General features: G+C 35.9%; 3 protein-coding genes across 5 annotated transcripts; 2 read left to right on the forward strand and 1 right to left on the reverse strand.

The window, feature by feature from the left end:
• The first annotated feature begins 2,336 nt into the window (after positions 1 to 2,336).
• On the forward strand, positions 2,337 to 4,458 carry LOC148913752 (uncharacterized). Its single transcript, XM_089035949.1, has 3 exons — positions 2,337 to 2,407; positions 2,600 to 2,636; positions 3,074 to 4,458. The coding sequence occupies exon 3, from the start codon at positions 3,101 to 3,103 to the stop codon at positions 3,470 to 3,472; it is 372 nt and encodes a 123-aa protein (XP_088892075.1). The 5' UTR covers positions 2,337 to 2,407; positions 2,600 to 2,636; positions 3,074 to 3,100; the 3' UTR covers positions 3,473 to 4,458.
• A 3,793-nt stretch (positions 4,459 to 8,251) lies between these two features.
• LOC116300515 (uncharacterized) lies at positions 8,252 to 17,651 on the reverse strand. Its single transcript, XM_089035347.1, has 14 exons — positions 16,388 to 17,651; positions 15,735 to 15,972; positions 15,314 to 15,422; positions 14,603 to 14,706; positions 14,227 to 14,342; positions 13,835 to 13,908; positions 13,178 to 13,455; positions 12,536 to 12,684; positions 12,368 to 12,449; positions 12,113 to 12,291; positions 11,696 to 11,788; positions 11,294 to 11,510; positions 11,118 to 11,204; positions 8,252 to 10,692 (listed from the first exon to the last, which is right to left on the reverse strand). Exons 1-14 carry the CDS (start codon positions 17,498 to 17,500, stop codon positions 9,059 to 9,061), a joined length of 4,473 nt encoding a protein of 1,490 aa, XP_088891473.1. The 5' UTR covers positions 17,501 to 17,651; the 3' UTR covers positions 8,252 to 9,058.
• Positions 17,652 to 17,933: 282 nt separating this feature from the next.
• On the forward strand, positions 17,934 to 26,605 carry LOC116289745 (uncharacterized). 3 transcript variants are annotated; one of them, XM_089035768.1, is made up of 15 exons: positions 17,934 to 18,010; positions 19,584 to 19,694; positions 19,778 to 19,888; positions 20,335 to 20,443; positions 20,572 to 20,621; positions 20,734 to 20,804; positions 20,881 to 20,966; positions 21,067 to 21,144; positions 21,231 to 21,318; positions 21,479 to 21,601; positions 21,676 to 21,766; positions 21,916 to 21,931; positions 22,037 to 22,159; positions 22,268 to 22,309; positions 22,482 to 22,560. In XM_089035768.1, exons 1-11 carry the CDS (start codon positions 17,956 to 17,958, stop codon positions 21,745 to 21,747), a joined length of 954 nt encoding a protein of 317 aa, XP_088891894.1. In that variant the 5' UTR covers positions 17,934 to 17,955; the 3' UTR covers positions 21,748 to 21,766; positions 21,916 to 21,931; positions 22,037 to 22,159; positions 22,268 to 22,309; positions 22,482 to 22,560. The 3 variants fall into 3 exon arrangements, with proteins under 3 accessions (XP_088891894.1, XP_088891900.1, XP_088891890.1); XM_089035774.1 differs by lacking the exons at positions 17,934 to 18,010; positions 19,584 to 19,694; positions 19,778 to 19,888; ... (6 more) ...; positions 21,479 to 21,601; positions 21,676 to 21,766 and adding exons at positions 22,897 to 22,980; positions 23,200 to 23,291; positions 23,700 to 23,778; ... (3 more) ...; positions 24,641 to 24,854; positions 24,996 to 25,160 and having other exon boundaries at positions 21,914 to 21,931; positions 22,482 to 22,562; XM_089035764.1 differs by lacking the exons at positions 17,934 to 18,010; positions 19,584 to 19,694; positions 19,778 to 19,888; ... (10 more) ...; positions 22,268 to 22,309; positions 22,482 to 22,560 and adding exons at positions 24,729 to 24,854; positions 24,996 to 26,605.
• Positions 26,606 to 27,063: the final 458 nt, after the last annotated feature.

A 27,063-nucleotide genomic window follows, 5' to 3' on the forward strand; every position in this document is an offset into this window, starting at 1 on the left:
TTTTATGAGATTTGTAAATAAACATTTTTGATATTTGATACATGTTGCAATTGAATTTTTTGTTATTGTTATTTGCTAGTCAAGAGGAGGGGTGGAAGGAACTGTTTGGGAGGTCAGGTTTGTCAAGAGCATAATAAGAACTTAGGATCAGGCAGGGCACTTGCAAATTTGGGGTCGGGTGGGGGCATACATAGTAAAAAGCTTGAAAAATCTTATATTTTAATTTTTGCCCTTACACATAATCATAATAAATTACCCAGAAAATTAGGGGGAAGGGCATGTGCCCCTCCTTGCTATGCTACTGAAGTATGGCAATTAGATCATAATTATAAGCAGAGGTAAGCATTGCTCAATTGTATGTTTACAAATTCAAAATGATCTGTTGCTCTACATATAGGATCGAAAGTTACGTGCAGTTTAATCCACTCATGCACAGTGGATTGACTGGCAATTTTTGGGTCAGTTGATACATGTGGGCAAAAACTTTTGAGCATGAATGCAAGTAAAGATGCCAAACGAAGCCATTTTATTTATGTCAATGTCAATACGCCTGGTCAATATAATTACAAAAAACTACAATAATATGTATAAGAGCAAAGAGGAGCAATTCCAGTGTCTGAAAAGACAAGCTGCTAATCTTAATGCACATTGATTTGTGGTTGTCATGTCACAAAATAGGGCTAGATCACAATAATTCTTTATTGTGCTAATTTATCTTGAACACATTTTGATAACTGAAATTACAACAGTCCCAAATCCGTTCGCTGCTATGAATCCAATAAGAACAATAAGTTGTGCTGAGGTTCACCGCAAATGTTCCACTTTCCAAAGTGATAACTTATAGTAAGCTCTCCTTTCCTGTATTTGTAGATAAAGGCAAAGTCCTTAATTTCATCCACGAGAACTGATACTTGATGTCCAGTTCTCATCCCTGTAACAAGGGTTCTTCTCAAAAATTCCATGACTTCAGGCCCTGATAAACATGTTAAAAGGCAAAAAAGTTCCTTGACTAATCGTAGAGACGTCAGAGATATCACCTCTCCTTTTTTATTTTTGCTGTGAAAGCAAAATGGAGCAGCGAAGCCATAGCTATTCTTCACCACACGAACAACAACATTGAAGAAGACACGAGGAATTGATCGTTGAATTTCAGCGTAAAACGGTATGCGTAAAGTTCTTCTTCCGGTAAGACGACGATAAATGCTAGTAAGCCACATTTTACCTTCATCCAGCAACAGTGTCCCGGCATGAATAGGCTTAGTATTTAGCAAAGATCTTGAGCAAGACGTGTTCTTGCTAAAATCCCACAACGAGACCAACTCTTCCATAGCATAATCAATAAAACGGTTTTTTCTCTCAAGATCCGATTTCGAAACAGAAAGACCCATCAAACATTGCTTCAGTTGATCTGCTATGCCTTTGTCTTCTTTTTTTTCGTCGACTTCCTCGACTTCTTCGCAGTTATCATTCTCATCATCATCGAGTTTTGCCAATACATTTGCAATTGAAAGCGCCGCCATTACTATTATTCATTGACGCGACGCCTAGGTTACAGAGCACGACCGCTGAACAAAAATAATGGCGAACATTGCCGATTTAGCGTGCGTTTTTGGCCAGCGTGAAATGCAACAAAACATCTTTGTACAATTAAAAATACCGCTTCAAACAAGCATTTTATCATAGTACATCAGTTTCTAACTTTTAAAAAAAGGTTCTGAGTGTTAACCCAAAACGCAAATTGGGATCAAAACTCGTACAAAGGTCTAGTTTCACTTTTTTATTTTGCCATTATTGCTCGTTATTGAAAAACATTTCCTCTTATAGGCATAAAAGTGATTTGTTGTGGGAAAACTATCCTGATATCAATAACAACAAAAGAACAATGTCACAAAATAACTTAAAAATGACATAAACCTGTTTCTTTTTATGTTATTCTTCTATTGTAAGGGTGTTGACGGAATAGGATGATTTTTTTCAAGTTGAAAACATAGCTGCAGTTTTTTGTTTGTTTTTTTTTGTGAGGGGAGGGGGGGGGGGATTGAAAATAAATAATTATTGCTACTTTAGCATGAAAACAATCGCTTCATTCTCGTCAACATTTCTAATTTTTCCTTCTCTGTATTCAACAGGAAAAACATTTGCAGTAATCCACCTGTTGATAACGTGCATTTTATTCATAATAATTGCTGTCCTCATAACATATATTTATTATATCAAATGTAAAATAAGCTATTTTAAGGGTAAGTATGTATACGTTTCTTTAATGTGTACCTGTTTTCTTTTACTTATCTTTTTCCTTTTCTTTGCTTGTTAATTAATGACCTACATTACGTAATCATACAATTACTTTTATTGATAACGTGTCTATATGTCATATATTTTCAGATAACAGAGAAGAAATTAGTAGGTGACGTAACTATACTAGGAATAAATACAAAGGCTTTGGACTGTTTGGAATTAATCAAATATTTAAGAATATGCCAACTAAAAAAGGCTATGCCTAAACAATAATTTTCTTCTGGAAAAATTAGAAGAAATATCAAGACCAGTTTTCCATTCAAATCGAACAAATTACAATATTTTAAATTTCCCCCAACAGATTACCACGTCCAGATGTGGCTGAAACAGAAAACGAGGTATGTTCCTGATAATGTATATCGATGTATGTACTTTTAAATCGTAGAGTTAATTTTTTTTTTATCGTTTCTTTCCTTCTTTCCTTTTTTGTCCTTTCGTTATCGTTTCCTTATTTTTTTCCTTCCTTCCTCCCGTTCTTATTTACTCCTTGATTTCCTCATTTCATTCCGCATTTTCTTCTTTCGCCCCTTACTCCCGTTTCTCTGTAACTCCCTCCTTTTCTTCCTTTCTTTTTTTTTTTTGGTTCCTCTTTGTCCTTTCGTTCTTGTTTCCTTGTTTTCTTCCTTCCTTTCTTCCTCCCCTATTTTCTTCTTTTCTTTTTTGTCCTTTCTATCCTTTTGTCCTTTCTCCCTTCACCCCGTCCCTTCGTCCATCAGTCGTCCCTACACTTTCAACACTGTTGTGTTTTTCAAGTTATGTCTTATATTAATGTCAGGACGCAAGCGTGGTTGCTGTAACAGCAATGGATTATCCTGCTACAAGCGAATTTTTAGCAGCAAATGCATCAGATACATCGCCAAATGAAGACTACGAAAGAATATCAGAAAAATCTCAGGCATCCTTGGACAATGCAGCGAATTCAGAACAAGGAACAGGAAACGACGACGTTCACGGGTCACAAATCCACAATGATTATCAAGAGCTTAATATTGATTCAATATTGTCGAACATGCAAGGCTACCAGGCTTTAACTAGGACTATGGGGGACGATGTTAGACAAGTAGAACTTCCCCTGCTTCTCCGCAAATACGAAGCATTACACTTTGTGCATAACCCACAAAGTTCAGAATATCAGAAACTACGTATGTATGCAAATATCGAGGATAAAAAGTAAGATCAGGGATACAATTTCCGAGTTTTGTGATGTTTGTCGTTCAGCCTCATTAGCAATCAGAAATACCGGACGAATAAGGAAATATCTTTACAGCTCCTCCGCTAAGCGTTTAGTACATGCTTTTATTTCATCGAAGTTAGATTATTGTAATAGCGTTCTATATGGCTTACCTGCCAAACATTTAAGTGAGTTGCCGCGCATCCAAAATTCAGCAGCCAGGTTGGTGACCAGGAGCAAATAGAAGGAACATATATCTCCAATGCTTTTATAACTTACATTGGTTACCAGTATATTTTCGTATCACGTTTAATGTATCATTCCTTACTTATAAGATCGTTAATTGTAGTGCACCATCTTATCTTATTAGCTTATTAGAGAAGCTAAAGCTTTTACATTCGCTGTTCCTAAACTGTGGAACAAACTTCCTAAGCACATTAAAAATGCAGAATATGTTAATATGTTTAAATCTCTACTTGAAACACACTTGTTCAAAATGGCATTTAATTGGTGATCAATATATTCTATCGCTTTAGTCATCATTAATTTTATATTATATATATATATCTTGTAGTTTTGTATAATTTTAAATAGGCACATACTATATGCATCAATTTTCCCATTGTATTCTATTTATATTTTTTGTTTTTTTTTTTTGTACATATTTTTCTTTTATCATTTAAGCGCATTGAGGCTTGCGAAATGCGCAAGAACTGTTAATTAAATTAAATTAAATTGATGGAGTCCTCTTCAAAGCAAAATAATATTAATTCAGTGATGCTGGATGGCGTTTATTCTGTAGGTAAAGACATTTATAAATAAATCAGATATCAAATGTTAAAGTTCTACTTATATCAACTTTAACTGCCAATATATCGGTAAAAATATGAAAATACTATTAAGAAAATACTTTTAAGGCCTTTTGAAGTATATATTCAATGCAATTAATTGTAAATTCATTATAATAAACTTGGTTGATTGGTTACAAATGATTTTTGAGTATGTCTCTGATGTTTTCTCCATCTCTTAACACATGGTTATTTGCATTCTGTCCATTATTGTCTTCGTCTTCGTTCTCTATTTCCCAGTCATAATAATAATGGGGTTCTTCTATAGCGAATTTCACAATGTTTCAATGCGCTTTACCATAACAAGCCGCAAGCCCGATTTTATTGCGTTTGGGCGCATTCAGATCTGCATGTTTGGAATATTTCTGGGGGATTAGGAGTGGGGGAAGTGTGAATCTTTTGTTTTATGGCCAGCAGGACGCCTAACTGGAAAGACCGCTTCATATTGAAAGTCCTTTCGTCAGCTCATTAAAAGCTGTCACTTTTGACTGAACGTTGAAGTTGCTTTCCGACTGATTTATTCGCTGGCTGTTTCCTCATTGTTTTACGGAAAGCGAAGACAGATTCGGACGACTTCGGTACTCGAACCTCTTCGGTTTATCCATAATCAATTAACAATGGTTTATCTTATGAGTCCCCCCTCCATGTTTACAGCAACTACAAATGTAGATGTTTGTAACTATCCAATAATAAAGTTGTTGTTAGTCAGTTGTTGTATTTATAACTTGAAGAGCAGATTTTCTCTTGTCAAAGTGGATAGTAATCCGAAATTTGTTTGAATCTTTCGCTACTAAGCTCGTTACAGCGTAAATACATAAAAACTTTTCTTGAATCATCTCAAGATGCTCGTTACATGGTAGCAATGAAAAAATCACTTCTTTTTTAAATATAACAATAGCTCAAGGCGATTCCCTATTATGGAATACTTTCCGGTTTCAGATTTCTTTAAAAAAAACCAAGGAAAACCACGCATGCCTTTCCGGTCGTATGATAGCTTTCCCCGACACGTGTAACACTTCCACAGTCCAGAACTTAACTATGTCGAAAACTTTTGATTTACTTTGCTATCTTTGTGAGAAAAAATTCAAGACCTATCGATCTCTTCGAAAACATCATGGCATCCGACACACCAAGGAAACACTTGATATGAAAACGGTCAAGTTTATGGACAATGACAACTGCCTACAAGTCGCTGTGCCACTGTTAGGGTTAATGAACGTAGCATCAAGCGAGTATAAGAACGGATATCTTTTGTGGCTTTCAGGGGTTGCAGAACAAATTAATGCTTCTCTCCATCCGAATTTTCCAGGTATGTTTAACAACCTCACTTGTATTTCTCGGGACTTATGATAATATCATAATTTTTTCCGAAATATAAACAGATAGCTATATTTAACTGAAATAACTCACACACGTATCGAATACTTTTCTGTTTATATACACACCGAACGCATAATTTATTACTACTATACTTTTCTGTTTAGGTGGCTGGTTCAAGATCGACTTTTTACAACTTCCTTCGGCCTTCTTTCAACATTTTGTTCTACGACTTCAGTGCGAGATCGATAGCATAAGAGTTGCTCCACATAAGAGACCGCCGACATACTGTACCTACACGAATAGAATTTCATACAAACAGTATGCTATTGAGAAATTCATCGAATGCATGGAGGACCAAACCCTGGTGCCCATCAAGAAGGAAATTCTATTTTCTGGGACCAAAGAAATCAGTAGGCCGTCGAGGACTATAAGAGAGGAAATAGAGGCAGCTGTTCAACGTGATCCATGGAGTGCAAGAAAAAACTCTGAAAGAGCAACAGTGCACGCTAACTTGGAAATTGGCTTCGGTGAAGGCAGATGTACTCGAGAGGTAGAGGTTATTTGGTGGCCGCATGTATATGACACAACAAACAATGGACATTTCACATTACGTTTTTATTTACAAAAAGTTTCTGTATAAGTAATGAGGATTGTTTTAAAAACTCTATTCTGCTAAAACAAATATATTCGTTGAATAGAAAGCGTTTGTAATACTATAACTATAGCTGAATTTTTAGAACATCTGATTGTCTTAACAAATTGTTTTATTTCAAAAACACGTGACTCTAGAATAGAAAACCTAGATGTTTAAAAAACCACTGATCCAGTGTCATAAAATTAACTGAAACTATATATGTACACAAGTTCTGAACTACCATCAATACGCGCGGAAGGAGCAACTACTGAATATCAGGAGTAGAAGCGAAATCACAAATAAAAATAAATACGCCTTCCAAACATGTGGAATGAATTCCTTTTCATAAGGAATCACGAATCACTGTTAACGGGAATTATATAAATCATACAACTTAATGATTTTGCTTCTACCCGCGATAAATAAGAACAAAATTACTTATTGTAATTTATAATTTGCATAAGTGTAGGCCGCATTTTAGGATTCTGTAGAAGAGCTGCACTATATGCCATGCAGCCTACTCGTCCACCTATTTCAAAAGATGAGTGTTTTTCTACAAATTGCAATAGCTTTGCAAAAGAGAAAACGTCACTCTTAATGGAGGGATCGCTGCTGCCATCTACAATTTCAGGCGCAATGTGTGGATAGCTTGCTGTGTACTTTAGCTGCTCCTCTTTGGAAAGGTTTTTTCTCCTTGAATTGGCAGAAATCTTGGAACTCTTACCAAAATCAATTATGACGCTATGGTACTCGCCTGTAGAGTTCTCAATAACCACGTTGTTGACTTTCAAATCATTATGCAAGTATCCTCTTGCGTGCACGTGGTTTAAACCGGCAGCAACACCTTTGACAATGTCAAACCACTGTTCGTTCGTCAATTTCTTTGTCTTGACTGCCTTGTAAAGTGTGACACTTTTCTCCCCTATTCCGTGGAATTGTAAAACCATCTTGTATGGAAGATTGACAGTGCATATTCCATACAGTAAAGGGAGGTTTCGATGGTCGCCAAGCTGAGAGATTACTTTTGCTTCATGAAGGACTTCCTGTCTTAGCTGTTCCTTGCTGGAAAAGTTGTCTGTGATATAGTCCTTCACAACGACTACCATACCTCTGTACCGTGCTAAATTGCATTGGCCAAAAGTCCCTGCACCAACAGATTTGCCGATCTTAACCAGCCCAGAAATATTTATTTCTTTAAACCGATGGCCATGCGGAATTGACTGACTTCGATGACTCCTCTCTTCTCTCCCCAGCAGACTCCCCCGTTCTTCTCTGGAAACACTTAAACTACTTTCTCCTTCTCCTGTCTTTTCTTTCTCCACTTCCATAACAACGGTCGGTTCTAGATACTTAGCTTCTAGCTCAACCTCCATCTGTTCACCTTGGTCGTTCATCGCTCTGTTTCTTTGAAATTGATCCCTCCTTTTGACCCCATCTTCCTCTCTTTTCTTCTTCCTTGCGCGCCATCGTTTCTTTTGATTTTTTGCAAGATTTTTGTAGTATTTTGTAGTATTTTTCTTTCTCGATTCTGCGTCAATCTCTAAGTCCTTCTCTACGCTCACCTCAAAGTCCTTTTCTACGTCCATCTCCGACAAAGTTTGGAACATAAGACACTGAGAATGACACGTGAACTCGATCACGTCACATCCACGACTGTCAAACGGAAAAGCTTTATGATTGGCTGCAAGTAAACAACCAGGTTAGTATAAATTAATCAGAAGCATTTTGATCGCAAATTATTTCCAGTTTGCCCTCTAAACATACGTTCTTTGTTGTATAACTTTTCATCGAAAAAAAAAATTACTTGGACCAAAAATGCTCTCTCTTGCTAAATAAAAACAAAATACGACAAAATGAAAACAGGGGAATAAGTGTTTGAATTTTTTCGTTTTTGACAAATAATCCTTTGCGTGCTTCGAAGCCAGATCACTTGAAAACCAAGCTACAATGATGATTGTAGGCACAATAATCAAGAAGGTATCCAATGACAACTTAATTTTTTTAATTAAAATTATGCATCCAAGAGATTAGAATACATAAGACAGTCACACCAATGCTGTTAGCACAGGTAAGCCATAGTCACCCCAGTGCTGTTAGCACAGGTAATCCATAGTCACCCCAGTGCTGTTAGCACAGGTAATCTATAGTCACCCCAGTGCTGTTAGCACAGGTAATCCATAGTCACCCCAGTGCTGTTAGCACAGGTAATCCATAGTCACCCCAGTGCTGTTAGCACAGGTAAGCCATAGTCACCCCAGTGCTGTTAGCACAGGTAATCCATAGTCACCCCAGTGCTGTTAGCACAGGTAATCCATAGTCACCCCAGTGCTGTTAGCACAGGTAAGCCATAGTCACCCCAGTGCTTTTGGCACAGGTAATCTATAGTCACCCCAGTGCTGTTAGCACAGGTAATCTATAGTCACCCCAGTGCTGTTAGCACAGGTAATCCAAGGGATTAAAATACATGTTAAAAATTAATATATGCAAAATTCTAGTGTTTTACACAGGTAATCTATAGTCACCCCAGTGCTGTTAGCACAGGTAAGCCATAGTCACCCCAGTGCTGTTAGCACAGGTAATCCATAGTCACCCCAGTGCTGTTAGCACAGGTAATCCATAGTCACCCCAGTGCTGTTAGCACAGGTAATCCATAGTCACCCCAGTGCTGTTAGCACAGGTAATCTATAGTTACCCCAGTGCTGTTAGCACAGGTAATCCATAGTCACCCCAGTGCTGTTAGCACAGGTAATCCATAGTCACCCCAGTGCTGTTAACACAGGTAATAATTTACAGTTCATCTTGAGAACTACAATCTTGTGTTTTCCATTCCAAGAACTGTTTTAAAAGGACACAGCGATGGTTATGCATGTCATCAAATTTCCAACTGAAGTCAGATAATGTTTTAAGAGGACCATTCACAATGCTGTCAACAGACATGATTACGCCCATACCACAGCTACCACTGCCTGCAGGTTGGCTTGGCATCCCAAAGTGACTTATTGTCAAAGAAAAGTCCCAAGCTGAAGGATCAAATTGACTGTTCATGCCGTCTGATATGTCATATAATGACTGGATCAGTTTCTTGGTTATGCACCCAAGATTGGAAGGGGGCTTCCAGTGTAAACCATCATCATAATACATGAGCTTTAACTTGATGTTAATCACCAGAAGACCCCAGTGTGAGCCTGCCAAATGAAGTGGCATCATGACCCAGTGTATTTTGGCCATGTCCTCTGGAGCCTTGCATGTATACTGCATCACCTTATTCTTGAGATGCTCTGCATCATCACCTGATGTCCAGTCTTGACAGAATGTTGGAAGAAAGAGAGAGTTTTCTCCATGTCTGGAAAGCTCTTTGTACTTTAAACAAGCCCTGTCAATCACAAAACCAGTCAAATATCTCTCACCCACCAGTGTTGTCAAATCTTTGACATCAACAATATGGCCTCTAACTGACAATATTTGACCATCTGGCTTGGAATCTAACAACAAGGCCTCAATGGATTTGGCTTCATGACTGGTCAGGATACCATTACTTTTGGCAAGCCAATTCAGCTCCTGATGGACCTCGTTTGATGTGTTTGAGGCTTCAAAGGCCTTTTCCCAGATGTCTAGTGTGAATCTGTTGAAGACACCAAGTCCACCCACTTGAATACCAATGTCAGTGTCATCATCATCATCATCATCATCTGAATCTATCAGAATTGCAGACGTTTTTACATGGTTTTGGACTTGTAATAGCTCTTTGCATTCATTCAGGATTCCTTGTGGAGGTCTTGCAGCCACCAACATTGGATTACTGAGTCTTACGGGAGATTTTATTACCTCAAGATCTAGATGAGACAGCATCACTACTGGTGGAAGCTGAAGCTGAGATATCTGCCTTCTGCTTAGGGTGTTCTTTGTAACAAGTCTTAGATCTGGGTAGAGTGTGTTGGGAATGCTGTTGGTTGACAACTGGTTCTTTTTAGGCTTCGACTGAATGACTCTAGTGACAGAAGGTGTTACTTGGCTGCCAAGTTTGATGACAGGTGGTGATTGGCTGGATTGGGAGACAGGTGGTGATTGGCTGGATTGGGTAGACACAGGTGGTGATTGGCTGGATTGGGTAGAGACAGGTGGTGTTCGGCTAGATTGGGTAGAGACAGGCAGTGATTGGCTGGATTGGGTAGAGCCAGGAAGGTCATCAGAACCATTGTTTTCTCTGGCTTCATGGTCATACACGAATGTAGGAAGACTTTCAGGGGCAATTTCCATTACCTTGGTAAATCTATCACACTTGTACTGCAAAAAGTCTTCACCAAAGATGCTTGTCAACAAGGTATCCATTTCTTGGATCCAGGAAACATCAGCAGATGACCATACCACTTTTCTTGCATAATTGAGTGGCCATCCACATCCTCCAAAGTGAAATGGGGCACCTTCCAATATACAAATTTATATACTTTGTTTAATAAAATGATAATATACAGTTATCATAAAATAAAACAAATAATTATCATTATAAAGTTCATGAATAATTTCAGCCAATTCATTTTCATAAACCAGGACACAGGAACTCCAACATACAAATTTTGTCCTCGAAAAGCTACAAAGCTGAGGCCAAGAATTGTGGGAAGATACATTATTTATTACATATTCAACTGACAATTTCTTATAAAGACTGCATTCTGTTATATTCAACATGCTGCAATGGGTTTTAAATGGTTCTTTTACAAGTTTACTTTACAATGAGAGGTAAATTGAATTGTATCGGGCTAGTGATAACAGAAACTAATACAATAGGGCTTCTGTCTCAAATCATACAATATCAATTACATACATGTAAGAGCAATATCATTCATACCTTTCAAATTACATTCCAAAGCTTTTCTAAAGCATAATCTCAAGAAAAGAAGTCGCTCAGAGTAAAAGTGAAGAATGATCTGCTTAACTGTTGAAAAAAGAATGAATCACTCTTATTAACAATAATGATATTTGCGTTTTGAAGCAATCTTAAGCACTTAATCTTAAAGTACTCACTTGAAGAAGTGTAGCCATGCCTATCGTGAGAAGTTGCCTTTGCATAAAGTTGTCTCTGCAATGAATGTGCTGACTCAATGGACTGCTGGGAGTACTCTCTCAAGCTACCAAACTGCCTCAACAGCATGCTTGAATGCTCTATGGTCATATGGGCATAGTCCCCAGTCCCTAGTGATGACCCAAACATCTCTCGCAGCAGAAAACCCCATTCCTTGCACTATAATAAAAAATAAAAATAAAACAAGAACAAAGATGAGCTAATTGAGCAATTGAATTTTGTTTTGCTTGGGCTGAGCTATTATTAATTTTGTTATTTCTTGGATGTCCTTGTGATGTTCATTGGAACAAGGTGCCTGCATTTGTTCACACCAGCTTAGGATAACTAAATGATAATTTACAAACCTGTAAATCATACACATCAATAGAATCCTGCTTATCCTTTCCATAAACCTCTTTTCTCATGACTTTTGCAATTTCTCTCCAACCAGTGAAAACCTTAAATTTTATATTAAAAAGTTAATGATTTCACAGTGTTCATGATCATGATGAGGAACAATCAAGAACAATAATTTCAAAGCTTAGACCAGTGAAAAGAGAAAAAGGAAAATTAGTAATGGCTTGATTCTCTCTCCCTAACCACAGCTAACACATACAATAACAAGCCTTGTGGGAACAGCAGTTGAATCTGGGTCAAGTTGATGAGAATTTATGACTGACATGGCAGTGCATGCTACATATATAATTAATTCTGCTTTTTGTTTAAATTTTAGAAAATGCCTTTTCCTCCAAAAAATAACAGTAATAACATTGCATGATTACCTTGAGGAATAACTCCAGAAAAATCTGTGCTGCATAATCATTCAGCTGATTGACATATTTTATGCTACCAACACTTTTTTTTCTTCTTGATACAGACATCAGTTTGGGCAATTTCTCAGAAATATCCTTTTCCTTTTCTTTCCACATGCACAGGTACTCTTCCACCTTCTTCCCAGCATCTTAAAATGAAAATAAAATGTAATTAAAAAACTTATTTAGATGTGGTACACATAAATATTATTGAAGCGTTCATACCTGAAGTAGATAGTGCTATCTCTTCTTGGTATTTACCAAAGTCCCTCACAAAAGTGTCTTTAGTCTTTAAGCCTGTGTAATACTGTAAGGGATTGTGGTCAAAGCAACAAAATTATTGAACTGGTTTACATTTTTTACTGTTAGGTCACATTGTTTGGGATAACCTACCTTTACCTGCTGACTACAAAAGGATATTTTGTTGAACAAAAATTCTTTTGCAACTATTGGGTTGTCAAACTGTCTTTTGATGGCATCCTGGGGCAAGCAATCTTCCAAAACTTCCTCTATGTTGTCAAGGATACGTCTTTCAGTGTTTCCTTAAAACAATATAATATTAATCAATCAATAAATATAAGTATGTATATTAACTAAATATTTTTGACTGCTTACTTCAAAGCCCATCTGACTAACAAAACAATAATCTACAATTATTCATAATTCTGAATTTTTGTTTCGTAAAAATAAAAGGAATGATCATGAACAGTTGTTTTTAAGCTTCACAAAAACTTAAAATTTTATGAAATACCATATTGGGCTTTATGGCAAAAATATTGCTTTTAATGCATGCTCAACCTTTGGTTATGCAAGGCTAAGTTTCTGGTAAGAGCAGGTACTAGGACCCAGCCTAGGAAGGGAGGGGAGGGGGAATGTTGACTGAGATAGGTGTAATCGAAATATAGTCATTATATTGTGGTATATACATAGGGATGAGTGTGTTCTTGTGAGTGCAAAAAATCAACGTAAAATATAATAAATTCAAGCAAGCCCATAAAGTAGATGAAAAAGTATTAATCCCAAACCTCAATTCACCTGAAAATGATTTGACTGTGATATTCTGCTTTGTGACGGCAGTTTGTTGTCCTTCCTTTAACTTAAGAGTGATTCTGTCTCCAGTTGTTTCTGGTCCAAAATTGGACAAGGCCTTGTTACATTGCTTCAGTGTGCCTATTCTGTAGCACTGAAGCCCAAGGGATGCAATGAGATGTTCTGTATTCCTTAACTCACAATGAAGGACACACAGATTGATTGAACTTAATTCCTCTTCCAACAAGAAGATCAGATCATCCCTGATACCCCTGAAGCTAGCACTGTATAATAAAAAAAAACACACACACACATTGAGGTTTGCACTAAGAGTAAGGCGATCTAAGAATGCTACAGTACTAAGGAAAATTATCTGAATGAAATTAACAATGGCAGCTTTGTAGTTAATTTTTAAAATTATGCTTGGTTGAAGTTAAAAACTATACATAGTTTATCATGATATTTGCAACAGCTCCAACTATTACTCAGTGCCATCGTAAACAAAGAGTAGTTGTATAGTCAGTCAGACTATGGTTAGTTCACAGTCTTCTCCCTTTACTGCAAAGGTTAATGAAAAACCCTAAACACAAAGGTATATTATGATAAGTTGTCAATAACAAAATAATGTTCTGTTAATGTATTTTATAATGTGCTGCTTCTTACCTTCCAATATTGGCCTTTGTTTCACTAAAATGTTGTAAACATACAATATTGGGACCCAGATCACAGTTACAATTCTGTCAAATAAATGAAAGCAACACATCTTATTTAACACTTTTCTGTTGTGAAATAATTATTATGCATGTATAATGTGTGCAATCAAGTGGTAGTTAAAAATTATCAGAGGAAACTTTCTACAGGTCCATGTTACAAATTTATTAAAATGTACTTCATTTTATGTGTAATATTATCAAAAGGGAATTTTAAGGGCTTTGATTTGGAAACAGCAAGCTAAGTGATGAGCTCATATATATATGTGCATATAATAATAATCATGAAATAATCATGATTCTGTCAGTTTTGTATTTTGATCACTGATATTTTGATTATCTTACTCTAATTGCCTGACAAATGAAGCAAAACTCCACATCCAGCCCTTTCCCTCCAAGCTTAAAGTCTTCGTCATCATCTTTTACTAAGAGAAGATATAATGCTTTCAAGTCTAGAGTCACTGTAAAAGAAAAGATAATAAAATAAGTATTCATACTGTAATTTGCAAACCAGTCCACTCACTCACATACACACACATATTTTTCCAGATAAAAATAATTGATTTCTGATTCCCTTGCATTCCATTCTCACTTAGAAATTTTTGGTGCAAATAGAATACAAATGCTTGTGAGCATACTTGCAGTTAGATCTTTCATAATTTTTATCTTAAGAAAATCCCTATGATTAGGAAATTATGAATTAAAATACTGAAGTGATTACCTCTGAACGAAACATTATAAACTTTGCCATCCACTGTGATTCCATTTTTTTTAATGGCATCTTTTTCGTTATTCAGTTTAGCAATAAGACTTCTCAGTGTTTTTCTGAAATGGACAAACATAATAGCTTATATATGATATACACCTACTTGCAAGAAGGTTGTCATACAAAAAAAGAACATTTGTAGTTTAGTGAGAAAGGAATAAATTGAATTACGAAAGAAAAAGTTCAGCTTCAGTGATCTGATGTTCAGCTTCAGTTATTTTCTTTTGTCTTTTTAATGCATTCCTATTCCACTAAACTACAAATGTTCTTTTTTCGTATGACAACCTTCTTTCAAGTAGGTATATATATTACATATTTTTATAATGTTCATAACCTTGTGCAGATTATAACCTCATCACACACTCATTGACAAAACAGCTGTATCATATACAAGCCCACTTTTGAGATTATGCTTTATTTGATTGGCACATTGCAAAATAAAACATGATAATAATAATAATAATAATAATAATAATAATAATACTTATTCATTAGATAAAGGACATACCGAGGATTTGCAGCATACATACGCAAAGAAACAAAATATTCATTCATGAATCTACTAAACATTGAAACTTTTGTTTGACAATTGTTTATCAAATCAATAATTTGAAGTGGGCTCTTACATGATATAAAACAATATAATATGTGCCAGCAGATGCTCACCTCTCTTCTTTACAATTAGCTATTGCAAGTGGGAAAAATGATTTGGAACTGTGATTGGACCAATGGACAGTACTTGCAGGTATAACACCAACTAACACTTGATTTCTCCCTAGAGTGGAAAGAAATGATGAAATATCAATCAATCTCCTCCTGGCTAGCTCGCTAGCTTTAATCTGGCTGAATACTGTGAGGGTTCAATGATGGGTTCAATCTTAAACAACAACATGATATCACTTGAATATCTGAGTGGCAAATAATGAAATGGCAGTTTCATCTCATTCCAATGTAAACCTAATACACTGACACAAGTTAATCAGTACTAAGTTGCAACAGTCACAACACACTAGTCTTGTTCTTTATAACAAAGAATGTTCTCACAAATTATTGAACAAAATTGATTTTTCTAATGAAAATATCTTACCACCAAATGGCCTGCCATCCAGCTTCAAATTCAACTGAATATGCTGGCTCTGGTGACCATGTAGCCGCAGTTCCCTTGCTTGCCAGCAAACAACAGGCTCAAGTGCTACTTGGTATCCTGGGATATCCTCATCTCCAGTTGGCTCGACCAAGAAAAGGTCTTCAATTTTACTAAATACCAGACTTTTAATAGCCTTAATGCTATTTTTAGACAATAGCACTTGGGCCCTTGATGACCTCTACAACAAGAAAAGTAGAGAAAGAAAATTGTTAATTTTTCTTTTGAATCCCATAAACCGTATTGGTTAACATTTACAAAAAAATTCTGTTCTAGAAAAATCCATGGATTGACAACTACCGAACAAAAATAATCTCCATGCATTCAAGTAGCAGACCCATACCAGGGGGAATAATGGCCTGTCCCTCTCAGAACTTGAACACCTGAACACAAACAAACGAAACTCTGAAGCAAATAATAAATGAAATAACTAGTGCAAATATTTTTTTTGACACTACTGTGACGCTTTTTAAGCACAATTGATATTACTCTCGAAATTATTCTTCTAGGCCTACCATCAACCCGACAAATTAAAAATGCAATACACAATTGAAATTGTACAAACTTTTAAAGTCTCATTAGAAACTAGAACTCACCCCATTTTTTCCCAATTCAGTAACATTCAGTAGAGTTTGCCAGCCCTCATCTGATATAGGTACTTGCAATTTCAGCAATAGAAGCTGCCAGTCCGGGACACTCATATTCTTGACTTGTTTTTCCAAAATTTCTGTTGGGAGAATTTCCTCTAGGGTTTTCTCTAGTCCTAAAGTCTCCTCAACTTCCAAAATCACGTCACGAATGACTTTCCTGCTCTCACCAGGCAGTTTTCCCCGCGCAAAAACGCAGCATCTAGCCAAAACACTGTTTAACTCTTCTCCATTCTCGTGACAAATCTTATGGATTTCTTTAATGATGTTGGTACACTTGTCCCTTATCTTTCTTTTTTTGTATTGAGGCTCGTAATCGTGCTCTTCTATTTCTTGGAAAGAAATGACCGAATTAGAAGAGGACGACGAAGAACTCGAAGACCACAATAACGGGGATAATTTTGGCGCGCTTTTTTCATCTTTTGCGAATGACCCATTCGTAAATGACTCTGAGGAATTACTTGGTGACTCAGGCATAGGTAGCGAGTCATCTGAGCTGCAGCCTTTGATCGGAGTGCTAGAACACGGTTTGGGGCTTGGAATCGATGGCGAATGACTTTTTGGCGGGATAAAACTTGCCTGGTTAATTGTCTTTTTAACCGCCAAGAATTCCTCTGATTTAAGGAAATTCGACTCGTTGAGACTCCTTCGACGCAAGTTCCCAGCGATCAAAGCGAAATATGTTCCAACATAAACTTTTTCTGCTACAGCTTTGACCCCAGAGTTGAAAAGCTTCGCGGAGATCAGTCCGCCATCTTTGTCTCTTAAGTTTCTTAGGAGACATGAAGAAACTTCGTCGGGAAACAGCTTGAACACGTCTGTTTGACAAAACTTGTTCGGCGGAGCACAGCATAGATCAGTCGACAGAGCGTACCAGTTCCTGTTAGGATCAAGATCCTGAGAAAACACTTGGACTGTATGTACGGAAGGCATAATCAGTGGAAGACCAAAACTACATCCTCCTTTGCCGAGTACTTCAGTGATCATAAATTTTGAGTTTACCGCGTAAAGACTCGTGATCGCCGAATAAGGCTTAATCCAATATATTTTGAGCTTCGTCATCTCCAAAATTTTATGTCAACACGACAACACTTTCCTGATTACCTTAGCACCACGACGACACTTCGCTCTCGCAGCCCTAGTAGCTCAAGGCGTTGATCAAATTAACTCGTCTGTCATTCTGTGGTTATTACCATGGTAACATAGGGATCCCAATGTTCGCAATAAAATTGGGCTTGCGGCTTGTTATGATCAAGATACTAAAAGGGATAATGTAACTTTTTTCAAAGAATATGTAGAAGAATATGTAGAAAATATTCGGTTAAAAAATATGTTTATTCACATTGCGCTTAGTTCTTGGAATCATGCCATGATTTCAATTATTAAAATTGGCAAATGTAGACAACATTATTCAAGATTATTCATATTTTGACGTTGGCATTGAGTGATATTGTTATTGAGACTATTTTTAGACATTAAAAAATAATTCCAAGAAATCCAACAATTTTTTAAGCGTGATGGCTAGAGAAGTTAGTAGATTGTGGATTTTTATGGTATTTCTTTGGAGAACAGGTAATATGCCAACATTCGGTCCATTCGCCTGAATGCGAATACATCTTCGAATTATACCTTCGAAGAGATACTTATCCGAGATATGGCAAAATACTCTTTGTGACAAAAAAAATCTTGTTAATCACATCGTCATAACATTTACAAGGATGCAATTGACGAACATTTATTTCTATCACAAAGTACCAGGATTTGGGCATATATCGGTACAGTAAAGTTCTCTTCGAGGGGATTATGATAACGAAATTGTTAGGTTGGAATTTTCTGTTTTGAAAATGTTTTAAACGAAGAAACTGCCACGGGAAAGAGCGTATTTACTTGCAAGCTCTTCAAATGTTAAGCGTACTCGTTCAATGTTCCGGTAAAAGCGAATTATAGAACCTCTGGAGCCCAGGGTAGGTGAATTGTACATCTTTAACTCAGTTTTTAAGTCAGTTTTCCAAATTGTCCGTTGGTGCTTGGCGGCAAAACTACAATTATTATACAAAATCATTATTATTTTGGAAGTGTCTAGATACCCGGGACCCGGGAACGATTTTCAAAATACTAGATACCCGGGAGTTTTTAATTTTTATTAAAAATCCCCGCTAATAATAACTTTCATGGATTCAAAGTCTTCTAACTTTGTTTAGGATAGCAAAGCGTTTCTTAGAATCCTTAGACATTTGATGAATATGCATTCGCCGAGTCTCGCCATACTATATACACGGCGTCCAAGTTGTGGCACTTAGAAAAATTTCACACTAGTAAACAAGGTCCCGGGAACGATTTTCAAAATACTAGATACCCGGGAGTTTTTAATTTTTATTAAAAATCCCCGCTAATAATAACTTTCATGGATTCAAAGTCTTCTAACTTTGTTTAGGATAGCAAAGCGCTTCTTAGAATCCTTAGACATTTGACGAATATGCATTCGCTGAGTCTCGCCATACTATATACACGGCGTCCAAGTTGTGGCACTTAGAAAAATTTCACACTAGTAAACAAGGTCCCGGGAACGATTTTCAAAATACTAGATACCCGGCTGTGGAGAACCTGCCTGGAAATTCTACAATTCTTTAGTATCTTCTCTTATTTTCTTTGATAATCACACTATAAAGTAATGATGAAAAGGTAAATTATACACCGTGAAAAGATGAAAAAACTTACTGACGTTTCGGACAATACTCCTTCGTCGGAGTAAAAGCAAAAAGCATAAAGTAGTGCGGTAATATAATCGACAAAAATCTCCTTGTCACGTCACGCAACTCACCTCACGGGAACCACTTCAGAGTTCTACCTACCCGGCAGTTTGGAAATGTCTCTTTTACGTCTTTAACCTCATTTTCTATAACTGGAAATGTAACGATTACCTCATGAAAAAGCAGCATCTGTGCAAAGCACAACTATTCTGCCCTTGGTTTCCCTGGGTATTGTTATGAAGAAAAGGACTGGATGCTAATTATAATGCCTGTATTCCACGTCATGTAAGTTCTCTTTCGCGGGAAAATCGAAGAAGTTGTACAAAAGTTTTCAGTTCTCTGACTTTAGCGTTTTTTTTCTTATTTCCTTTTTGAAATGGATCTTTTGAAACCAGGACTCAAAAATCTAGGAAATACGTGTTTTGTAAACTGCATTTTGCAGTGTATTGTGTACAACAAACCTCTCATGACCTTCATCAAAGAACATGCAGTCGAAGGAAAACACGGTAAGACCTACAACCAACTATATTTGGATTCATAGACATTAAAGTGTGCACGTGTAATATGTTTTTTTTCAATCAATTTGCAGATCATGGAGATGGATTTTGCATTGTCTGTGCCCTCAAAGAACTTGAGCTCAATGTGTGTGGTGGCAATAATGGTATTATTGTCCCTAGTTATATCGTTGACAACTTACAAGGTATCAAGTACACTTTGTAGGATAATTAGTCACTAATCAAAATATATTATGTGCTGGCTTAGATAGGAAGGCAAGAAAAAGTAAAATTATTATTATTATTTTATCATTATGAGAGTCATGTAAAGGAAGCTTTAATATACACGGAATAAGAATAAATGATGGTGCATTGTGGAGTTGTAAGAAAATAAAGCACTTGTTGATGTATTGCTATATTAAGAAGTATAGAGCAGGCCAGTTTATTGACTCATGCATAATGTGATAATAATAAATGAATGATATTGAAATATTTTATATCTTCTTTTGATATTTAATATATTTTTTATGTACTTTGTTTAAATTATATTTATTTACTCTTAGTTATCTCCTTTATTAGTTGATAGAATTTAATAACTTTTTGTTATTTATTAACTACCGGTACTTCATTTGTTAATATGGTTGGCATTCAGTACTCTCTGAGAATTTCATCAAAATGCCTGGTGGATCTTTTGATCAGCAAGATACACATGAGCTGTTTTTGAATATCATGGGAGCTATAGAAACTTGCACTCAAAAAAAGTAAGTGGCATTTAGAATTACTAAAAAATGCAATCTATGCATGCATGTGAACCTGACCTTTTTCAATATTGTAGGTTCACAGCTATCTTGTATTCAATTGCTGAACTTTCTCTTTTCCATTTCTACAGTGGATTTCCAGCTTTACTCTTAAACATTGGAGGAGAGACAACTAGCTCAGGTAAGACAGATTATTGACAAATATCATTTGAATGGTATGCCAGAACAGTAGTAACCAGAAAGATTTTTTTTTTGTAATTGTCAGAATATTAATTTCTATTTTTTATTTACAGTTAGATGCAGTGTATGCAACCACACCAGCTATTGTATTACTCCAATGTATGGCTCTAGCACTGACATTCCGGTACGACTTTTTTTGCTAGTAAAGAGTCATGTTGAACCTGCCAGTTGATATATTGACTATATTTTTATTTTTGTAGGCAACGTGCAAATCTTTGGTACATGCTTTAGAAGCTTACTTTGCTGCAGATATACTTGATGGTAACAATAAATTCTTTTGTGCAAGGTACATTCATTGCACTTTAGACTTCCCCTTATTTTGGTGTTCTTAAAAATCTTGGCCTGCCTGGATTCCAAAACAATGGATGTACATATTGAATTCATAGGTGTGGTCAACTGACAAGAGCGGAGAAAAATCTATCTGTCACAGAATTACCTAAAGTTCTTCCTCTTCATTTAAAGAGGTAAATTATATTATACCTATTCAGAAATGCCTTAAACATTAATAAATTAGGTTGTGTAAAAATTTAATGCAGCTTTTTTGGGGCAGATTTTCCATGGGAGGATCTAGAAAAATCAAGACCAAACTGGCCTATCCTGAAACAATACAGTGCAACATGTTTAGTGATGTTTCACAGGTACAAAATGCTAGTCAAAGCTTATAATTATATTATTTAGTAAACATTAGACAAGTATACTTTGTATATTATGCAGGAGTAATGCACTCATTTTGTCTAAAAATGGCCAACTATAACAACTGACAATAAAATATTATTGTGTTCTATAATTTATTTATAGGAACATGCCAGCAAATATACTCTGAACAGTGTTGTTGTGCACAATGGGGATAGCTGTAATTCTGGCCACTATTCCAGTTTCTGTAAAGTAGACAACATATGGTTTTCTATGAACGATCAACATGTATGTACTTAATTATATTTTACTGGCAATAAACAAATGCCAAGCGTTAATATATTAATGTCAATTTCTTATAGGTCACTAAAGTGTCAGATGTAGAAGCTCTCAATCAAGAAGCTTACATTTTGTTTACATTATGTCCTGTCTGATAAGGAAGTAAAAGAAAAGGTTAGCTAATCTTTGTTTAAAATCTAATTAATTGCCCTATAATTATACATTATCCAGAAAATATATGTATTGGATAATATGTAATTTCAACACATGAAATTATATGAATTATGATTATGATATGAAATTTCATATTATTTTTTATGCAGGTGATACAAGTAAATGGTAAGTGCATTTCTTTACTCTTATCAAGTCATAACATAGACAAACCATTTGAAAATAAAACAAAAACAAAGTGAATGTGAAATATTTATGTTAATCAAATTACAGATACAAGCGGGGAAGACAAAGAAGAAAACCCAATGCCGGGATATCGCATCAAAAATCAAGTGTTCAACGAAGAGGACCTCACGAAATTACGGGATCCTAATGCCAAGATCAATGACAATAAATGTAAGAGCTTTAAATTCTAAGTCTTACCCTAATGAACAGAATGTTCTTAACAAATTAAAACAGGTCAAATGTAATTCCAGAAGAAGTAATTAATTTGCTTTTCTTTAGATAATAAACAGTTACATTCAGCTCCACCTCATGGAGAACAAGGTATTAAATAAGCTAGGACTTGCTGTTTAGCATTGTTTTTCCAAACATAGGTTTGAATTCACTTGTGGAACTTTCAATAATTATTTAATATTATGTTTACCAAGAAAAAATCACTTGATGGAGCAACTCACTTGAATTACTTATCTATAATTCCTTAATTTAATGTCTTCAGAAAATGTCCTTCCTCAACTCCCATTTTTTAACAAAACTGAAAAAAAAAGGTTATCATGCAGTCAGAAGGTGGACCCGAACGGTGAGAATGTTTACATTTAGATTTTTAGTTTTTTGTCATTAGCTAATTACCAGGTAATGCCAAATTATCTAAAAGAACTAGTACACTACCCTTTGACCTGCATACATAAGTCCTTCTGTGTATTTAATATTGCATTTGCATTTGTCAGTTCATTAAAATTTCTGGAGAATACAGTTGAATTAAAGGATTAAAGTAAACAATTTAATGAAGGATCAGAGGGATAAGGAATCCCTACATCTATTTTCATAACAACAGACACTGACACAAAAGGCAATTTCTTTAAAATTAATCAAAATGTTATTTAAAAATTATTGTTTTTCCTTAACATGTACAGATTGATATATTTAGCCTGGAAAAACTTCTGATTCCAGTTTATCTGGATGGCTCACATCCAAGTGCTGGACACTGGTGCCTGGCTGTGAGTACAATTTAGAATAACTATGCTGAAATCAAACATCATTCATTGATGAGTGCAGGTCACAAAACCTGTTCGAAATAGTACTGTATGAATGAAAAGCATTAGTTCTTATAATGCCTATTGACCACGATGAACTACATTTTACCCAAAAAACATTGAAGTGTGCCCATATACAGGATACATTATCTATACTTGACTTTTTTTGGGTCCTATTTATAGGTCATTGACTTCAAGAACAAAAATATCATGTATTATGACTCACTAAAAAATGAGTCAGCATATGAAGAAAATGCTGAATTAAATGTGTTAAGGTGTGCAATACATAACTAATGTAGTGGCTATTAATATCACTTTTAGCATTACATATTATACTTTGTTATTACATACATCAATATGCATCATCAACATCAACATCATCATCATCAACATCATCATTGATTGATTTTTTGTAATTGGTCACTGAAAAGCTACCATCCCCCCAGGGGAGAGTACAATAAAATTTCATTCAATCATTTTTTATTATCATCATCATCATCATAATCATTGATTGATTTTCTGTAATTGGTCGCTTAAAAGCCCCCCCCCCCCCACCCCTCCAGGGGAGAGTACAATAAAATTTCATACTTAACCATTTTATATCATCATGATGTATCATCATCATCATCATCATCATCATCATTGTCATCATCATAATTTTCAGGTGTTATTACTTATTGCAGATCATATCTCAAAGAGGAGATGAATGACAAGCTAGGATTACCATTTAATGAAAATGGATGGACATATGTCATTGCTAAAGTAGGTGTTAAGATGAGGACATTTAACTGTACGGCATACAACCAATTATACCCAGGGGGCAGTGATTAATTTCCCTAATGTACACAGTAACAGACTATATGTTGGCATTTTTGGTCTCAGCCACCACCCTCTAACACCTTCCTCATTGTTGATGCCCTTAATGTAAAGAAAAAACTTACTAGCTGTATTGTTAATGAAATAATATAGGAAATCCCAAAACAGGACAATGGTACTGACTGTGGTGTATTTGTTTGTCAGGTAATAATATTATTGTTGATAATCATAATTTCATTTAATTCTTCTTGTCCAATATATTTTTTAATTTAGACTTTATCACATTTCAAACATACCATATCTTTCTTTTCTCATCTTCCCACCTTATCCAAAACAGTATGCTGCTCACATTGTTCAGGGATTGCAGATCTTCGACTTTAAACAGGTAATTATCAAAATTTTGCAATTTCCCACTCTTCCGTTCTCATTTTACCAGTTCTTTTAGATATTCTTATTTTTTTATTCTGCTAAATCACAGGAAGATATTCCTAATTTGAGACTGCAAATGAGTGATGCACTCAAAACCTTAACTCCAGTGTAAGTGTACTGCTCTTTATTGCTATATTGCTGACATATTTACACAGACTTTACCAAAAATAAAATCTATATGAAAAGGCATTTATCTATCTTTGTGGCTGCAAAGCCACAAAGCACTATATGCACAATATAAATACTCTGCAATTCTTGTGTCTTGGATGTATACATTTTTTGAGAGAAAATTAATCAAACAACAATACAAATTACAGCCTCAGGGAAATTGCTTCGCCATTGACTATTGGCCTAGTAAACTTGTATACTCTTCTTGCAGTTCACTAATTTCCGAGTGGGCAGAGACTTATGGCGATGGTGGTAGTGAGACTTATAATGATACTGAAATATACCATAGTACTGATTGAAGGAATTACCGCTGGCCATAAGGCCAGACACAAGACCGCTGACCGGCTCAGAATGAGGTCAGCCATATTGGAAAACAACACTGAAACGATATTGGACTTTATAAGCCACATTCACACGTTATTCTTGTAAGTTCGTTATTACTATATACTTTCATTACATTGTAATATTGATTAGCAACATGGTATTCGATCAGAGTAATACATTTGGCGATATATTCATATGTAATTTACGGCTTTATGCTATTCTACTCTCTTATGTATTCGTAGGTCTTTTTCATCGTTGTTTGTACAAATAAAGACAGATAAAACATCGAGGAGCGTATTTCTTCACTGATGATGATGATGATGCTCAAAAAACTGATTACTCTACCTGTGCCACTGATGATATAGATAAAGTTGGAGAAGCCCTTGATGAGAGTGAAAAGTGCATGCGAAATGCAAGCTCACTGCAGGATCCTGTGGGGAATCAAGATACAGATGGATGGGATGTCAGTGATGCTGCTGATCATGACAGGAATCTGGACTTTGACACTACTAAAGTAGCAGATGAAGGCGATGATGTAAATCCACAAGTATATACAGATGGAACTGTAGGTAGTTATAATAGTTGCGGTAATTATGGTAAAGTGCAACAAGCTGGTGCTGGGTCAAATACTGAAGGAGCAGCTGAAGGTGGCAGTGGAAAACACGTCGATGATAATGAGAAAGGGCCTTTCTACGTAGGAAAAAAGATACACAGTGAACAGGAATTGGAGGAATTAATTAGCACGTACGAAAAATCCCATTGCTGTTCACTGTGGAAATATGATTCCAAAACACTCGAGGCAGCACGAAAGAAAACACCCAAGAAAATTGCTTATGCAAAGCACTCCTTAAAATATGATTATGTGTTCATGAAATGTATTTTTGGGGACAAACCAAAGAGGTCCAGCCAGACGAGGAAAAGAAACACAAAATCATTTAGGCAAGGATGCCCATTTGAGATCTTCATCAAGTTATCCACTGGTTGTCAAACACTGGAAGTGTCTCGGTTCAAAGAAGAACATAACCATGAACTGATACAAGACATCTTTGACCATCTTCCAAAGCAGAGAAGTGTAAGCACTGCCCATAAAAAAGAAATTGAAGAAGCAATTCAACTGAAAGCAAATCCGAAACTTCTCCGTGAAAAAGTTGAGAAAACGACAGGAAAAAAAGTGACACTGAAAGATATTTCCAATCTGAAACAAAGAACAAAAAGTGAACTAAAACAAAATAACTTGGATTCAGTCATTGAATTACTAAAAAACCAAGAGGGCTCTTCTGTGGAAGTCATTATTGACGAAGAAAAAAATTTCAAGGGCCTCTTGTACATGGACAGGTACATGAAGAACATGTACACTATGTTCCCTGAATTGCTATTAGTTGACGCCACATACAAGCTATTAGATCTTAGAATGCCAGTGTATCTGCTTCTATGTGTGGACGGAAACGGCTTCAGCGAAATAGTGTGCATGTTTTTCTTGGCCGAAGAAACGAAAGACGTAATTGAAGCTGCAGTGAATGCATTTAAGAAGTTCTGTCCGGCTTGGATTAACACTCATGTTGTCATGTCTGACAAGGACTTCACGGAAAGAGAGGCCTTTACAAAGTATTTCCCCCAAGCATCGTTGAACATATGCTTATTTCACACTCTAAGATCTTTTTCAAGAGAAATTACATGTGAAAAAATGGGCATCACCTCTGGAGAAAGGAATCGTTCCTTGGAAATTTTGACGAAGATGGCCTACTCAAGAACACGTAGCGAGTATGCTAAATACCACCAAGAACTTGATTCAATCAGTAGGTCAGTAAGAATATATATAGATAAGAACTGGACTCCAATTAAGGCACAATGAGTGTCTTGTTTTAAGGACTGTACATTAATTCTCGGAGAAACTACAAATAATCGTCTGGAGTCCACATTCAGCAAAATCAAATCTGTTTGCAGCAAATATGCCAGCATCCTACAATTTACCCATGAATTCCTTTCTGTCCTTAATGTACTGAGAAGTGAAAGAAGCCATCACTATGTTATGTCCATTGTCCGTAAGCCTATCAAGATTAAGTGCCATCAAGATCTTCAACAATATTTAAATTTTCTGACACCATATGCCTTTAAATATGTAGAGGAGCAATTCAATCTATCATCAAAAATGCAACCAGTAACAAATGACACATTACAAAAGACATTTTCATTCAGCTCTTCGAGATCATTTAACAACAATGATAATTTTACAACAACAAGTTCCTCATGTACATGTCCCTTCCAAAACAAAATGGCCCTTCCTTGCAAACATATCTTTAAGGTGAGAAA

This window comes from Actinia tenebrosa, unplaced genomic scaffold, assembly GCF_029948245.1.
Source record: "Actinia tenebrosa isolate PJP-AT-01 unplaced genomic scaffold, QUT_ActTen_1.0 PGA_scaffold0__85_contigs__length_37466705, whole genome shotgun sequence".
Lineage (NCBI taxonomy): Eukaryota > Metazoa > Cnidaria > Anthozoa > Actiniaria > Actiniidae > Actinia > Actinia tenebrosa.